Below are 17,923 nucleotides of genomic sequence, written 5' to 3' on the forward strand. Positions count from 1 at the left end.
CCCAGGCTTACTCTATTAGCTGTTGTGGGAGGTCAGGCGAAAGCATCTTAGATGAAGTCTCCTCTCCTTCTGTCAGAGATCTTCCTTGGTGTTAAGTCATTATGGAGTCCTGTTGTCAGCTTATGCCTGACAACTTTTTATTTGGAAAGTTTACCATCCCCACATGGGTGTGGCCCCTTTCCCAAAATGGAGTTTCAATTAGAGAAACATTCTCCAATTTGATCTCAAGATGACACTATGGTATCATACATGCCATAGGTTATATATGTCAGATTGTCAAGCTATTCTTGACCACGGTTACAGAACAATAGACTGATCCAACTGTCAACTGAAATACAACAATGGTATCTAAGTTCCCATTGCAGCAGCATTTGTTTGAGAAGTATCCACTCAAACACATTTAAAGGTAACCTGATTTCTGTTTCTGTGGCAAACTACTAAACAGATTGCTCCATGTACACGAAAGTCTGAGTATAAAATCATAAAACATACATATATTTATATCAAATGCAACACAAGAACCCACCCACATGAGCTCCCAGAACTGATAAAAGTAACTCCCATAACCCATTCTGAAACTACAGAGGCTCAAAGAATCATGGGAGATGTAGTATTGGCACTGGTAAGGGAAGGAAACAGGAAGTGAGAGAACTGTGAAAAACAGCTAGGACGAGCAGTGACATTACAGACACAGAAACCTGTTATATACAGCTAAAGGAGTTAAGTTACACATAAACTGACAGCAAGGTTGTGATTCATTTACATGTGCAATGCATCTGTTTTTTTTGGGGAGGAAAAGCTAGAGTTCTTCTTTAAGTTCCATTTCCACAAAAGATTGATATTTTAGTTAAGGGTGGTTGCTTATTAGTTGAATCACACGCTGGCTTTTTGTATGTGTCAGAGTCTCCAGTGGCAAGTTGCCTCTGCCAGACTATCCAGTTTTGCCCATATTTTGGTATTTGGATGGATTCTCAGCAATGTAGAATTAATAAATCATTGTGGAGCCCAGCAGGCAATTACATAATCTCTTGAAGCTTTGGGTGAGGGGGAGGGTGCACATAAACAAACAAAGGTAAGTATTACCACTGGAGTCTCTACTGCTACTCCCTTCTGTAAGCATAAATTGGCAGCAAACTCCCCAGTGTTTTCTTCTGGTCTACTTCTGGATGAACTGCTGGATAGAACAGTTTTTTTTTTCATTAAACCTATATTACCGCATCTGTCACTTGATTATGCATTGCCAAATTGCTACTCGGTTACATGTAAAAGAACCACATTAGGATGTTTGCATCCAGTGGCAGCTGGTGCTCCAAATTTTTTGGGGGGGCGCAAAAAAAATCATCAATTGCAGCCACTGTGCATCAAATGCTGCCACTGCACCCATCAAACGCTGCCACTGTGCCATCAAACGCTGCCACTGTGCCATTAAATGCTGCCACTGTGCCATCAATTGCAGCCACTGTGCCATCAATTGCAGCCACTGTGCCATCAAATGCTGCCACTGTGCCCATCAAATGCAGCCACTGTGCCACCAAACACTGCTACTGTGCCATCAAACGCTGCCACTGTGCCCTTAAATGCTTCCACTGTGCCACCAAACACTGCTACTGTGCCATCAAACGCTGCCACTGTGCCCTGAAATTCAGCCACTGTGCCATCAAACATTGCCACTGTGCCCATCAAATGCTGCCACTCTGCCGTCAAACACTGCCACTATGCCATCAAATGCTACCACTGTGTCCTCAAACACCGCCACTGTGCCATCAAATGCTGCAACTGTGCCCTCAAATGCTGCCACTGTGCCATCAATTGCAGCCACTGTGCCAAACGCTGCCACTGTGCCCATTAAACGCTGCCACTGTGCCATCAAACGCTGCCAGAATGCCCATCAAACGCTGCCAGTGTGCCCATCATATGCTGCCAGTGTGCCCATTAAATGCTGCCAGTGTGCCCATCATATGCTGCCAGTGTGCCAATCAATGCTGCCAGTGTGCCCATTAAATGCTGCCAGTCTGCCCTTGAATGCCCCCAGTGTGACCCCCGCCCGCTCGCCCTCTGCCCAGCACTTACCCTGTCTTGGTGGGGCAGAAGGTGATGGCGACGAGCTGGGTCCTCCATGCATCTCCTGCCATCCTCATCTCCCGTCCTCTCCTCCTGCTGGGCGTCCAATAGCGGCACCTGTCGTTTCTGCCAATCAGGTGACAGGTAACAGACCAGTGCACCTGATTGGCGGAGAGGCAGTTTAGTGTTAGGAAAGCGAATATTCATTTGCTTTTCTAACACACAGCTGAGTGACCTGCGAGTACCCAGCATGGCGCTCACAGGTCACCTTTTTTGACACCTATTAGAGCCTATGGCTCTAATCAGGTGCTTTAAAAACACCCCCCGGAGCTGTAATTCAGGCGCCCTGCTCCCAAAAAGGGGCCAAGTGCCTGAATAGGGAGTGACAGTGGCAGCCATGTATAGATTCATGCAATGCATGAATCTATCTATTGGTGATAGAGGGGGTGGCAGGAGAGAGGGGGTGGTGCCTGTGCGCCCTTAATACAGGGGCTGCCACTGTTTGCATCTGATCTGATGATTTATGTATGGTCATACAGAAATTATGAACCTGTATTGCCATGCAGGGTTTTAGAATGGTGCCTTCTCAATGGAAATCTAGCTCACTCTGCTGACATTAACATAAAGAGAAGGAGATTTATATTCCCTTCCTGACATCCCACAATAAACCCATTATATATTGGGTATAAGCTTTCAAGGCAGTAGTTAAATCTTGTTAAGACCCCTTTCACACTGGGGCAGAGAGTCCGTTAGTGGTAACGTTCCGCTAGTTTTAAAAGCACTTTAACTCTGTTTTAGCAGTGCTTTTCAGCAACTTCTGGGGGACTTTTAATCCCCACTAGCGGCTGAAGAAAGGGTTAAAAGGGCCCGTAGAAACAAGAAATTTCTGGACTGCCACACACTGAAGACAGACATCTTTATTGCATAATCGATTAAAATCCAATGATAGCCATTTCATAGGAACAGAGTGTAGCAACACTAACGCGTTTCACATCTAGAGATGCTTACTTATAGCTGATGAGTAAGCATCTCTAGATGTGAAACGCGGCAGTCCAGGATTTTCTTGTTTCTTTAGACTTGTGCAAAGTCTGCACCTGATATCAATCACAGAGGGTGGAGGCACTCAGATGTTGTTCTAAGGCTTGGTGAGCAGCATATCCTCTATGTTTGTTAAAAGGGCCCGTGTCGTGGAGCTTCTGAAGTGTTTTTCATTAATTTCAGTGGGCAGGGGCTCCTACACTGCCCCAAAGATGCTGCTTGCAGGATTTTTTTTCCTGTCCCTCAAGTGCACTGCTCCAGTGTGAACGCACTGGGAAGGCATGAGAGGCAGTTTTCAGGTGCTTTACAGGCGTTTTTTTATCTCAGAAGACAAAAGACATCTAGTGGTGGAAAAGAAGTACTGCAGGGACAGCTCCTTACTGAAGTCAAGTATCACAGCAAAAACTGTTTTATTTTATTTTTTATTTTATTTTTAGGCACAATATTATTTTTTTTTTGGCTAGAGTTTATTTATAACTCTCCAGTATATGCTGAAATATCACTTATTTGTGATCTGACTCCTTAAGTGTTGCTTGCACAGAAACAAGGACTTGTGCATGTGTTGTGCATTGAGGGCTTTTGTTCATGTCTATGTTTTGCAATAACTGTGTCTTTTTACTATGTTTCAGATAGAAAAGTTTGGCAAAGCTGTGAATTATGCTGACGCTGCTCTCTCTTTCATCGAGTGTGGCAATGCTATGGAGCGGGATCCATTAGAAGCAAAATCTCCATACACCATGTACTCAGAGACTGTGGAACTCATCAGGTTAATGTCTATTTTGCGATCATTTTACTTATCTCATTTCGGTCGTAATTAGAACCTGCTAAGTTTTTTAAAGAAAATAATTTCAGCATAATGATTTGTTCAAGGCATCTTCATCTCTGAAGTCAGCGTAATTACTTCTTGCCATTTTATTAATGTGATGGAAAATGTGTAATTGATGGACAGTGCTTTTATAAATTAGCCCCTTTAGAGGTTATAATGTGACTGTTATAATTTGCAATATTCATAAAATTCAAATTGAAATGTAGTGGGTGGCTATAAAGCACAGTCATTATAATATTTGGCACAGAGGCCTACCTTTAAAGGGTGCAATATTAGACTGCAAATTGCATTCAAGAGGTTTTTGATCATTTTTTTTCCCTCTGAAGAAAAATGTTCTTTTCTTCTGTTTCTTTGGTCTGTAAGGTCGATGAGAAGAAAAGTGAACTTTAATCAACAAAGTTAAAGTGAATTATAGCCGTTTTTGTCTTACAGATATTAGGCAGCTCATCTCATTTGAAGTATCAATTGATTCATTTAGTGAATTTAACCTCCCTCATAAGTTAAATAATTATGTTATAAAAAATTTTTCCAGTGGCCATCAACCACAAAAGATGGCGACTGCATGCTAATATGCAGGTCTTCCTTAAAGATCTTACATTTAGTAGAATAATACAGCTGAATACAAATTTACACATACACAATCACACACACACACACACCTGTCTGTGTATTTTTATATCTGTCTATCTTTAAATTTTTCGCTTTATGGCTAGTATATCTAGCTATTTATCTATCTCTCTATCCATCCATCAATCTCTAGCTAGCATGTAACTCTTTTTGTCTGTATGCTTATCCATTTCCTGCCATGTATCACAGGGAGGGTGTTTAACAACAATTGGACCCAGAGAGAACTGGTAGCCCCCAAAAGGTGGTTCACAACCTAGGTTTCAAGCCCTGAAAATAGCTTTTGCTCTTTTAGCTATATTTAGGAGGCAAACAAACTCAAGGAAGCTGAAGACCAAATTGTAACAGTCTGAATATGGTGAATTATAAGTGTATATACTTTGGGGACGGAAAGTATTCAGACCCCCTTAAATGTTTTTCATGTCAACAATTCTGTGTTTTTCTGTCAATATGGGGTGCTGTGTGTACATTAATGAGGAAAAAAAATGAACTTAAATGATTATAGCAAATGGCTGCAACATAACAAAGAGTGAAAAATTTAAGGGCGTCTGAATACTTTCTGTCCCCACTGTATACACAGTGTGTGCATGTAAATGGTATGAGCTCCTTCTCTGCATGAAGGTATATTGTATATGACATGAGTTGGTCCTTAAAAACCTTTTATACAAACATAGATTAGACCAAACATTTTCCAAGCCATGTACTAGTATAAATATTAGGTGCAAAAAATTATTGCGCTATCCTATAATGAAAGCAGCTACATACCATTGCGACAAAAATTAATGAGTGGAAGTGTGTAAAAATGTAGCGCTAGTGAAAAAGCAGTGTTGAAAAACTAAATAAGAACGTGAATAAACATATACATGTGTGATACAATCAAAATTTGAATAAGTCCCAATTGTGAAACAATAATAAACAAATAGTAAATCCCAAGTGGGTCAATCCCAAGAGATGGCGGGTACACCACGAAAAAAGATTGTTAATTTAAGGAGCCAAGGGCACCACACACAAAGATTTCTTCATTTAAGGAGCCAGGAACACCAGGGTTGGTATCAGTAACAGTCTGCGACAATAAAAAATGAGAGTGGGTACTCTTACCGGAACCAATGGACCTGGATGTCAGCGACACCAGGTCAGACAGGCATGGGTAACCAGAACTTCGATATGGCAGGAACAATTCGGAAGATCTTGAAGTATCCAGCAGACAGGAACAATCAACGATGTCCTTGAGGGTCCAGTGTTCTTTCAATGGAGTCACAACGATGGAGCCGGCCACTGGGCCATGGATGGCTGGATGGAAGAGTTGGGCAGGCTCATAATGCAAAGGATATGCAAAACAGAAAAGGCTTCCAATGGTGCAGATCAAAAAAATCATGGTGTTTATTTTCATACAAACCAGCATACAGGTAAAATGTGATCACAGATAAAAAAAGCAATGTGAGGAGCAGCAAAACCAAGAGGGTTGAGGAAGGCTCTGGCAGAAACATGTTAGCATTTCAGATGTAGCACTGCCGTTAGTGCCCAATAAAGATTTATTAGAAGAAGCAATCGTATTGTCGGCATTTTTGCTAAACTAAAAGAAATCCCTGTCTCTTGAAAAGTGCTACTGTATGAAAAATCTCTGAACATACCTATCTGTGGGGAAAGGGCAGGGGTCTGATACCGCATTTGTCACATATTGGTGGCAGCAGTGGGATAGTTCTGCATTACAACATTCAGTGCAGCATTGTAATGCGATATAGATACGATATAAAGAAATGTGATGTAGACAAAAACTCACCCAAGCTCTACCACATAATTGAAAAGTTACATAGTTACATAGAAGGTGAGGTTGAAAATAGACCTCAAGTCCAACCTATGTGAGTTATTATATGTCAGTATTATATTGTATATCCCTGTATACTGTGGTCGTTCAGGTACTTATCTAATAGTTTTTTTAAACTATCAATGCTCCTCGCTGATACATATGGAAGGGAATTCCACATCCTTGCCGCTCTTACAGTAAAGAACCCTCTACTTAGTTTAAGGTTAAACCTATTTTCTTTTAGATTTAATGAGTGGCCACGGGTCTTGTTAACCACTTCAATACCGGGCACTTATACACCTTCCTGCCCAGACCAATTTTCAGCTTTCAGCGCTGTCGCAGTTTGAATGACAATTGCGCGGTCATGCTACGCTGTACCCAAACGAAGTTTTTATAATTTTGTTCCCACAAATAGAGCTTTCTTTTGGTGGTATTTGATCACCTCTGTGGTTTTTATTTTTTGCTAAACAAATAAAAAAAGACCAAAAATTTTGAAAAAAATAAAAGTTTTGCTTTTGTTTCTGTTAAAAAATGTAAATAAGTAAGTTTTCTCTTTCACTGATGGGCACTGATAAGGCGGCACCAATGAGGTGGCACCAATGAGCAGGCACTGATGGGCACTGATGATGGGCACTGATGATGGGCACTGACATGTGGCACTGATGGCACTGATGGGTTGCACTGATATGCAGCACTAGGTGGCACTGATATGCAGCACTGATGGGCACTCATGGGTGGCACTGGGTGGCACTGGGTGGCACTGGTGGGCACTGAGAGGTGACACTAATGGGCACTGAAAGGCTGCAAAGATGGGTTTCTATGGGGGCACTGATAGGCGGCACTGCTGGGCACTGCTGGGCACTGATACACGGCACTGATAGGCATCCCTGGTGGCAGTGGTAGGCATTGTGAGTGGGCACTAATTGGCAGCTGCCTGGGCATTGATTGGGAGCTGCCTGGGCACAGATTAGTATTTCCCTGGGGGTCTAGGGGGCATACCTGGTGGTCCAGTGTGGATGGCTTCCCTGGTGGTCCTGGGCGGCTTCCCTGGTGGTCCTGGGTGGGATCCGAAGGGGGGCTGTGCTGATTAACACTTAGCACAGACCCCCCCTGTCAGGAGAGCAGCTGATCGGCTCTCCCCTACTCGCGTCTGTCAGACGTGAGTGAGGAAAAGCCGATCACTGGCTCTTCCTATTTACATCATGATCAGCTGTGATTGGACACAGCTGATCACGTGGTAAAGAGTCTCCGTTGTCAGACTGACACCCCGCAACAATGATCACCGTGATGCGCGCCCTGGGGGTGTGCAGCGGCTTAATATCCTGCGGACGTCATATGACGCCCAGTCAGGGTATTGAAACCACTTTGCCACCATCATTCTGCTATATGGCGGGTGGCAAGTGGTTAAACTCCCTTCTGCAAAAAAGTTTTTGTAAACTGAAATCATATCTCCTCTCAAGCGTCTCTTCTCCAGAGAGAATAAATTCAGTGCTCGCAACCTTTCCTCATAACTAATCCTCCAGACCCTTTATTAGCTTTGTTGCCCTTCTTTGTACTCACTCCATTTCCAATACATCCTTCCTGAGGACGGGTGCCCAGAACTGGACAGCATACTCTAGGTGCGGCTGGACCAGAGTCTTGTAGAGCGGGAGAATTATCATTTTATCTCTGGAGTTGATCCCCTTTTTAATGCATGCCAATATTTTGTTTGCTTTGTTAGTAGCAGCTTGGCATTGCATGCCATTGCTGAGCCTATCATCTACTAGGACCCCCAGGTCCTTTTCCATCCTAGATTCCCCCAGAGTTTCTCTCCCCAGTGTATAGATTGCATTTATATTTTTGCCACCCAAATACATTATTTTACATTTTTCTACATAAAACCGCATTTGCCATGTAGTTGCCCACCCCATTAATTTGTTCAGATCTTTTTGCAAGGTTTCCACATCCTGCGGAGAAGTTATTGCCCTGCTTAGCTTAATATTGTCTGCAAATACAGAGATTGAACTGTTTACCCCATCCTCCAAGTCATTTATGAACTAATTAAATAGGATTGGTCCCAGCACAGAACCCTGGGGGACCCCACTACCCACCCCTGACCATTCTGAGTACTCCCCATTTATCACCAGCCTCTGAACTCGCCCTTGTAGCCAGTTTTCAATCCATGTACTCACCCTATGGTCCATGCCAACGGACCTTATTTTGTACAGTAAATGTTTATGGGGAACTGTGTCAAATGCTTTTGCAAAATCCAGATACACCACATCTACGGGCCTTCCTTTATCTAGATGGCAACTCACCTCCTCATAGAAGGTTAATAGATTTATTTATTTAGTTAATTAGGTTTGGCAAGAACAATTTTTCATGAATCCATGTTGATTACTGCTAATGATACCGTTCTCATTACTAAAATCTTGTATATAGTCCCTTATCATCCCCTCCAAGAGCTTGCATACTATTGATGTTAGGCTAACTGGTCTGTAATTCCCAGGAATGTATTTTGGGCCCTTTTTAAATATTGGTGCTACATTGGCTTTTCTCTAATCAGCTGGTACCATTCAAGTCAGTAGACTGTCAGGAAAAATTAGGAACAATGGTCTGGCAATTGCTTGACTGAGTTCCTTAAGTATCCTTGGGTTCAAGCCATTTGGTCCAGGTGATTTATTAATGTTAAGTTTCCCAAGTCTAATTTTAATTTTGTCCTTTGTTAACCATGGAGGTGCTTCCTGTGATGTGTCATGAGGATAAACACTGCAGTTTTGGTTACTGAAGCCCCCTGATTCCCTCGTGAAAACTGAGGAGAAGAATAAATTCAATACCTTCGCCATCTCCCCATCCTTTATAACCAGATGTCCTTCCTCATTCTTTATGGAGCCAATATGGTCTGTCCTCACTTTTTTACTGTTTACATACTTAAAGAATTTCTTGGGATTTTATTTGTGCTTTCCTCCGCTATGTGTCTTTCGTGTTCTATCTTAGCTACCCTAATTGCACCCTTACATTTCTTGTTGCATTCTTTATAATGTCGTAATGCTGATGATGATCCCTCAACCCTGTATTTTTTGAAGGCCTTCTCCTTTGCTTGCATGCATTGGCTAATGCCCTTATTTAATATGCTCTTAAAGCAAATCCATCTCTCCTCCGTGTTCTTCGTTCCTAAGATTTTATCCCAATTTATGCCTTCTAGCAAGGTTCGTAGTTTAGGGAAGTTGGCTCTTTTGAAATTCAGTGTCTTTGTATTCCCCTTATGTTTCCTATTTGTGTGATTTATATTGAAGCCAATTGACCTGTGATTGCTGTTTCCTAAATTGCCCCGTATTTCCACAGCCGTGATCAGGTCTATATTGTTTATTAATCAGTACATCCAGTAACGCTTTATTTCTATTTAGTGCGTCTACCATCTGAACCATGAAATTGTCCTGCAAAATATTTAGGAACTGGCGAGCCTTATGCCCCGTACACACGGTCGGACTTTGTTCGGACATTCCGACAACAAAATCCTAGGATTTTTTCCGACGGATGTTGGCTCAAACTTGTCTTGCATACACACGGTCACACAAAGTTGTCGGAAAATCCGATCGTTCTGAACGCGGTGACGTAAAACACATACGTCGGGACTATAAACGGGGCAGTGGCCAATAGCTTTCATCTCTTTATTTATTCTGAGCATGCGTGGCACTTTGTCCATCGGATTTGTGTACACACGATCGGAATTTCCGACAACGGATTTTGTTGTCGGAAAATTTTATATCCTGCTCTCAAACTTCCGATGGAAAATGTGTGATGGAGCCTACACACGGTCGGAATTTCCGACAACAAGGTCCTATCACACATTCTTCATCGGAAAATCCGACCGTGTGTACGGGGCATTAGACGAATGCGTGGTTCCCTCCACCCAGTCTATGTCTGGATAAATGAAATCCCCCATTATGATAACACTTCCCATCCTTGCTGCTAATCCAAATTGTGATAGGAGATCCATCTCCCCCTCCTCCCTCAGGTTAGGGGGCCTATAGTATACTCCGAGTATTATTTTCCCCTTAGCTTCATCCCTTTGGAGCTCTATCCATAAGGATTCCACCTCCTCCCTAGCTCCCTTAGTGATGTCATCTCTCACATTCACTTGTACATGATTCTTGATATATAGGCAAACCCCTCCCCCTTTTTCACCCTCTCTATCCCTGCGATAAAGGGTATACCCTTGAATGGTTGCTAGCCAATCATGAGAGCTGTTGAACCAGGTCTCTGAAATTTCCACAAAATCCAAATCCTCCTCGTACAACAGTATCTCTAGTTCTCCCATCTTGTCGCCAGGCCCCTGGCATTGGTGAACATGCCATGTAGTTTAGACCAGTCCCATACTATCCTCTTATTGGGTGTTCCAAGATTGCAACTAGGACTTGTTACTATACTTACCTTGGGTTTATATGCTTTAGTCAACCTACCACTAATGCCCCCAATACTACCCTCTGGAATTTGTTCCGCACTGACTATCTCTAACTCCGGGCCCTCCCCCCATTGCCTAGTTTAAAAACCCCTCTAACTTTGTGTCCATCTTTACTCCCAGCTGATCTGCACCCTCCTCATTTAGGTGCAGTTAATCCCTTCTATAGTACTGGTGACCGACTGAGAAGTCAGCCCAGTCCTCCAGGAACCCAAACCCCTCCTTACTACACCAGCTCCTCAACCACTTGTTTACTTCCCTAATCCCCCTCTGCCTTTCTGATGTGGTTCGATGTACCGGTAGTATTCCTGAGAATACTGCCTTGAAGGTTCTTTTCCTCAATTTAACTCCTAAGTACCTAAAATTGTTCTTTAGGACACTTCATCTGCCTCTGACTTTGTCATTGGTGCCAATGTGCACCATGGCAGATGGGTCTTCCCCAGCCCCTCCCAGTAACCTGTCACCCAGATCCGTGATGTGCCGAACCTGAGCGCCCGGTAGACAACATACAGTTCGGCGCTTTAGGTCTTTGTTACAGATTGCCCTCTCTGTACTTCTAAGAACTGAGTCCCCTACCACCAGAATCTGTCTTTCCTTTCCCTTCACTCCCCCCCACTCTCACTGGAGGAGTTCTTCCCCTGACAGCTAGGGGAGTCTCTCAGCTCCAGCAGTGCTGGTCCCTGACTGGTTTCACCAATGTCTTTCAAAAGAGCATACTTATTGGGATGCTCCGCCCTGGATCAGCCTCCCTGGCACTTTCCTCTCTACCCTGAATATCGGTGCTCAGGCTTGTTATGTCCCATGAACATCAAAATAGCAACAAATGCCAGCAACACGATTGTTTCTTCTAATACATAAAATCTTTATTGGGCACTAATGGCAGTGCTACATCTGAAATGTTAACACATGTCGGGCTGGGACTTCTTCATAAGGCTCTGGTCGAAACGCAGTAGCGGTAGACGGTAGATGTAGCACTGCCGTTAGTGCCCAACACAGATTTATTAGAAGAAGCAATGTTCCGGAATTTTTTGCTAAACTAAAAAAAATTCTTGTCTCTTGAAGAGCACTACTGTGTGAAAAATCTCTGAACATGCCTATCTGTGGTGACAATGTGTGCACAGACGTTTATTCTTCATAATTGTATTGCTAATCTTGTGGAAGTGCTGACTCTTCTGTAAAGGTCGGTGGTGGCAGTTAAAGGTTAATTTCTGAATTAGCAAAACCCTGTGACAATCACTCTCAGGCTGCTGGCACCTAGAGAGTGATCCCGCAAGCTGGAAAATCTTTGTGTTGGGTGCAGCAGAGAGTGGCACTGTTACACAAGTGACAGCACGGTGTGAGATTGGCCAGTCCTTTGTCATGAGTTGGTGAAAAGGGCAGGGGTCTGATACCATGTTTGTCACATATTGGTGGCAACGGTGGGATAGTTCTGAATTACAACATTCAGTGCAGTATTAGGAATTAGCTCTGCACTGAGGTATTGTAACCTTTGTGAAAACAGTCATTAAAGCCAAGCCAGTGCATATTTTTGTTTTTTAAAAAGACATACAGCAACAGCTTCTTCCTATCACTACTTTCTGTTCTATATTTTCTTCTTGCAAATATGCCTGGGTTAGCAGACTACAAGAAGATGAGCAAAAATGACCTGTGTGCTGAGTGTGAAGCAGGAAAAGTTAACGTCCTTGCCAAGAATCGTGAAAGCCTGATTAATGCCCTACAGGAGGATGATATCCGGACAGACCAGAACCTGGGGAACCTGGATCTGAAGGGGTTCCTGTTATTTCAGAGCCCAGTGGTTCAGAAACGGCCCCACAGAATGGGCAAGCAGAGACTGACACTGGAATATTAATGAATGACACCTCCAAGCCACAGCATGAGCAGGTCAGCACTAGAGTACCTGTAACCAACTCCTCAAATGCAGGAAGCACTACAATGCATCAGGAAGACAGATCCTCTGGCGTACCTGCAGTTCCTCGAGCGCCAGGCTGAGAGAGAGGAATGCCAGGCTGCAGCTGAGAGAGAGGCTGACAGAGGGAGGCTGATCGCCGCCACGAACTGGAGATGGTTAGGATCCAGCATCAGCAACAGGCTCAGAACCTTGACACCCTAGAGCACAGGGATGCCTCTCTGCCTGTGAGCCAAGCTGCCAAATTTCCAGTAATGAAAAAGGACAGTGACATTGACGTGTATCTATTGTCATTTGGAAAAACTTGCCGTCAGTACCATCTGCCCCAAGCACAATGGGCCCGGTACCTGGTGCCAGGGCTACAAAGCAGGAGGACATTGATTATGAAGGCTGCGATCATCTGAAAGTATCAGTTAACCCCAAGAAGTGCTTACACACCACATTGCAGCAGTGGATCAGAGGCTTGAAAGCTGATTCTTTCAAGTCTCTGGAGGATCTTATGGTCGAGGATCTGCTGTTACACATCTGTCCTGCAGACATCAGATAGTCGGTGTTGAAGGGGAGGCCAGCCTCTGCCAAAGCAGCAGCAGAACTGGCAAAAACCTATATCAACACTCCAGTATCTGACAATCACAAGGCTCCTCCAAATGGCTGGAAAGGAGGGAAATCACCCATGGCAACCCCCCTTCTGCCTGCAAACCAAGTACCTTGGTGCCAGGCCAACCTTGACTGACAACCGTAGATGTTACACCTGTGGAAAACCTGGACATCTCAGCATGCAGTGCCCTGAGCAGAAGAATACATTACCTAACCAGCTGGCCAGCAACCCTTCATCAATGCTGTTTATCAGTGGGAAACCCCAGGGAACCAACACCAACTTGCTGCCAATCATCTAGGTAACCGGACTATAACTGGTTTCTGCCACACAGGAACTGAAGTCACCTTAGTCAGACCAGAGGTGATAGAGGAAAGCCATTGCTGCCTCTGAACATACAGCCAGCGTTGTGGACATCTAACGGTCCGATTCATGTGCCATAAGCACCCTCCAACAGGATTATTCTATAACCATTTCCACTAGCAGCCCTGATAAAGGGGGAGTGCTTAGTCTCTTTTTACTGCTGAAACAAATAAAATACAAATATACTTACCTTTATTGGATACCGGGCGCTCCTTTACTTTTTTTTCTTCCACATTTTATGTGGAGTGTACCTTAAGGCTGCACACTAAGTGAGCAGCCCAAGTCCAAACAGGGCTCACCACCACCTTTTTCTTAAACTGGGCACAGACCTCTGGAAACCAACTCTTTCCATCTGCCCACACCTTTCCAACCTACAACACTGACTGATCGAGTCAGTCCAGCGTGATCTACACCCACTCTTCTAAATTATCCCAAATAAGTTTCTTACCCTCTCTGTAGTTAGGGGGACCCATTCCCACATACTCCGTGCACATGTGTTTATTCATTGGTGTGTAGAAAGTGGGATGAGAGAGGTGGGAGTCTTGTTGGGTTCTGATTTAGGGACCCTTGTCTCATATTATGCACCTGCTGAGGACACCCACACAGAACCCTCTGGACCTCCCAAGGTACTATGTACAGATGTGGGTTTAATATCTGGGCAACCTGTGGATGGGCAGAGGTAGGGGGAGGGTGGAGTTGAAGTACAAGCTCCTCCCTTTTCAAAGAAAGGAGAGGAGACCCCCTTGCCTGTGAAGGTAACAGACATATGTTTCAATATTGCTACAAATGTAAATATTGAATGTGATGATGCTGATGATACATTGCCAAAATTGGTGGTCACTCGCAGCACTGCAAAGACAGCAGAGGTGCAGGCCCTGGTCACAGAACAGCAGAAGGAAGTCTCTGGTCCCTCTCCTTATTCTAACCCAGTGGACTCCACCTCTGTCTTTGTTCACCACAGGACCACTTGCTGGGACTTGTAGTTCCGGCTTTGAGACAGCACTGTAGACAGACCCCTAGAGCAGATCAGGAGTCTAGCTGAGCGCCCCCCTTCAGAGAATGACAAACAAAAGGTCTACTGGGTCAAAGGAAAGCTGTACTGCAGAGGGGAACGAGACTGACATAGGTAGGAGACAGCTTGTTGTACCTAGTCAATTTAGGGGAAAGTTGCTGAAAGTTGCTCATGAAGTCCCCTAGAAAGGCACTTGGGGATCACTAAGACCAGGGCGCAGTTAATACATAACTCTTACTAGCCTTCCATGCTCGCTGACATAGCTGACTACTGTCAGTCCTGTGTTACTTTGTAGCAGGTTGGAAAGGCAGGAGATTTACACAGGGCTCTGGTACAACATTTGCTTGTGATTGATGAACCTATTAAGAGGGTGGCAGTGGATATTATTGGTCCTCTAGCCATCCCTAGAAATTCAGGCAAACGTTATATCCTGACAGTTGTTGACTATGCTAGGCTCTCTCCTCCATCCCAGACAAGGTTGCTGATGCTCTGCTGAGAATCTTTACAAGAGTGGGATTTCAAGCCAAGCTCATTTACGATCAAGGCCCACAGTTGTGTCTGACTTAATGCAAGCTCTCTGCCAGAAAATACAGATGACGCATATCATGGCCAGACTTTATCATCCACAAACAAATGGCTTTGTGCTAGCATTTGGATGACACCTTGAAACAAATGTTGCGCACCTTTGTGGAATCCCAGGGAAAGGACTGGGAGCGATATCTGCCTCATCTGCTGTTTGCTTACAGAGAGGTACCCCAGGAGTCCTAAGGCTTTTCACCATTTGAACTCCTGTACGGATGGCGGGTAAGTAACTTAATCCGTGAGACCTGGGAGGGCAAAATTGCTGACCCAGAGGACTCTGTTGTAGATTACATCATAAAATTCAGAGACAAAATGGAGAATGGTGGGAATGGTACAGAAAAACATGGCACAGGCCCAGACCATACAGAAACATAGGTATGACCATAATGTCAGGGAGCGAACATACAATGTTGGTCAGCAGGTGTATGTTCTGCTTCCCATGTGGCAAAACAAACTCCAAGCAGCATGTGAAGGCCTGTATATGCCACCTACTTGGTTAGGTTGGGAGAAGGAAGTAGACAGCAGAAGGTTTTTCATGTGAACATGCTCAAAGCCCATCATGAGCGCATGGCCTATGTCATGCTGGTCTGCAGCAGGCCGGAGCCTCAGGAGGCTGATCCACTTCTAGACCTGCTAGCTGACACCAGTGAGGTAGACTTAGACCTCCAGATAAACTCCAACCTTACCCCCATACCTGGGCTGAGGAGAGTGCTGGCAGTATATGGTAGCAGGTTTATGGAAAAACCTGGGACGACACACCTCACTGTCCACCAGGTGGACACTGGGGCACATCCTCCCATTAAACAGTCAGCCTGTCGCATCTCTCTGGAGGTTCTGGCTGACATGAAAAGGAAGGTTGAGATAATGCTTCAGCTGGGGCATCCCCAGTAGTCCTGGTCTCCAAAAAGGATCACGTGACCAGGTTCTCTGTGGACTACAGGAAGCTAAATGCCATCACCACTGCAGGCGCCTACCCCATTACCCATGTCATTCTTGGTGAAACCTCTGACTGACTTAACCAAAAAGAAACTGCCCAAGGTGGTGTCTCTGACACCAGAATGTGAGAGGGCATTTCAGGCTTTGAAGCAGGCGCCGGCCAGCCCCCCTGTGCTACAGGCTCCAGCCTTCATCTGCCATTTCATGATGCAGACTGATACCTCTGCCTATGGATTGGGTGCTTCCTAGGGAAGTAGCATATGCCAGAATTGAAACAGAGTGTCTTGTGATCGTTTGGGATCTTCAGAAGTTGCAAATGTACCTCTATGGTTGGCACTGTACTGTGATCACTGATCACAATCCCCTGAGCTGGCTAAATCATGTTGGGGAGAAGGGCAAAGTACTTCGGTGGAGCTTAATTCTTCAGCAGTACGATTTCACAATCCAGCATAAGAAAGGCAGCACCCATGGCAATGCTGATGTGTTGTCGTGAGAAGCCAAGGCAGCAGGAGTTGGTTGCGTAAGAAGGACAATTGTAGTTCCCTCGCATGAAACCCCCTGAGGGGGGAGGTGTAATAATATCATGTACTTGGCACATGAAACACCATGTCTGGCAGCCATGTTGTTCATAGGTCGGCCACGACGGATTTGTAGAACAGTCATACATTGCAGCAGCAAATACTGAGGAATGCACCTCCGTAGCCTTTTCATTTAGCTCACCTGTTATCTCCACTTAGACCTGAGCTTTGGCAGTATATGTTAGCAATCATTTCCTACAGCTTATCACTTTCTGGAGGGGATTTGAAATGACCTATCCTAAAACTATAACAGAATCCTTTAGTTCTGTCATCTGTGGATTGTAGGGCAATTAAATCCATTAGGAATACACAGCATTCCATTAAATGTCTACCCAGTCAAACTATATGCAACCTCTAAGAGACCCTCTACGCAATCTACAATTTAAAAAAATCCACACACACGAGGCGCATGCGCGGCCGGCGATGATGGCGGACGCTTGAAAGCCTAGCTCCGGACCCGCTCCTTCCATTCCCGGACCCTGCTCAACAACACCAGCTTCACCAGACCCAGGATCCACTGGAAAAGCTCCCGGATCTCCCCGGGCACCTCATGGGGAAAATAGGATCTCAGCGGCACGGATACCAGGGGTTCGTTCCGCCTCCATCCTCCCGGCCGGCTCAAAACATGGAGCGGTTCCTGTATAGGCCGCAATCCCCGGCCTCAATTAGCCAGACGGCTGCAGCGCTCGCCGCGGAACGAGCGGCGGATGGGGCAACCACTGCTCCGGACCGCTCTGCACATAGTCCCCTAACCCAAGAGACACCCTCATCTGCGCAACAAAGAAGGGAGACTTCACATAGCAATTACAGAGAAACAGAAGAACATGCTGCAGATCTTCTTGCTGATCACCCTGGATTATCCACAGGTACTTCTACCTCTACCCCCCCACCCCCAGACAGCTCAGTTACAGTTACAGTAGCGGTGCTTGACTTAAAGCTACAGACCCTGCTACAAGATCTAACCCGCAACTTCACAGTAGCAGTAGGGAAACTGGCTCAGGAGTTACGAGGGGAAATCGATCAACTTGGTGATCGAACGAACACTTTAGAATCCAAATTTGACAAACTGGTGAAATACGTACACGTGCTTGAAGAAGATAACGCGACACTCAAACAAAGCGTTTTCCAGGTCCAACTACAGCAGGAAGACCTGGAGA

At 44.9% G+C, this 17,923-nt stretch overlaps 1 protein-coding gene across 2 annotated transcripts in view; it reads left to right on the forward strand.

Annotated features, from left to right (window-relative positions):
• AFF2 (ALF transcription elongation factor 2) overlaps positions 1-17,923 on the forward strand; it is a 976,027-nt gene that overhangs the window by 890,641 nt on the left and 67,463 nt on the right. For both annotated transcript variants that reach the window (XM_073599267.1, XM_073599268.1), the window contains one exon: positions 3,729-3,865. In XM_073599267.1, coding sequence (XP_073455368.1) covers positions 3,729-3,865 — 137 coding nt within the window. The remainder of the gene's footprint in view (positions 1-3,728; positions 3,866-17,923) is intronic.

Source organism: Aquarana catesbeiana, linkage group LG09 (assembly GCF_042186555.1).
Source record: "Aquarana catesbeiana isolate 2022-GZ linkage group LG09, ASM4218655v1, whole genome shotgun sequence".
In the NCBI taxonomy this organism is placed as follows: Eukaryota; Metazoa; Chordata; class Amphibia; order Anura; family Ranidae; genus Aquarana; species Aquarana catesbeiana.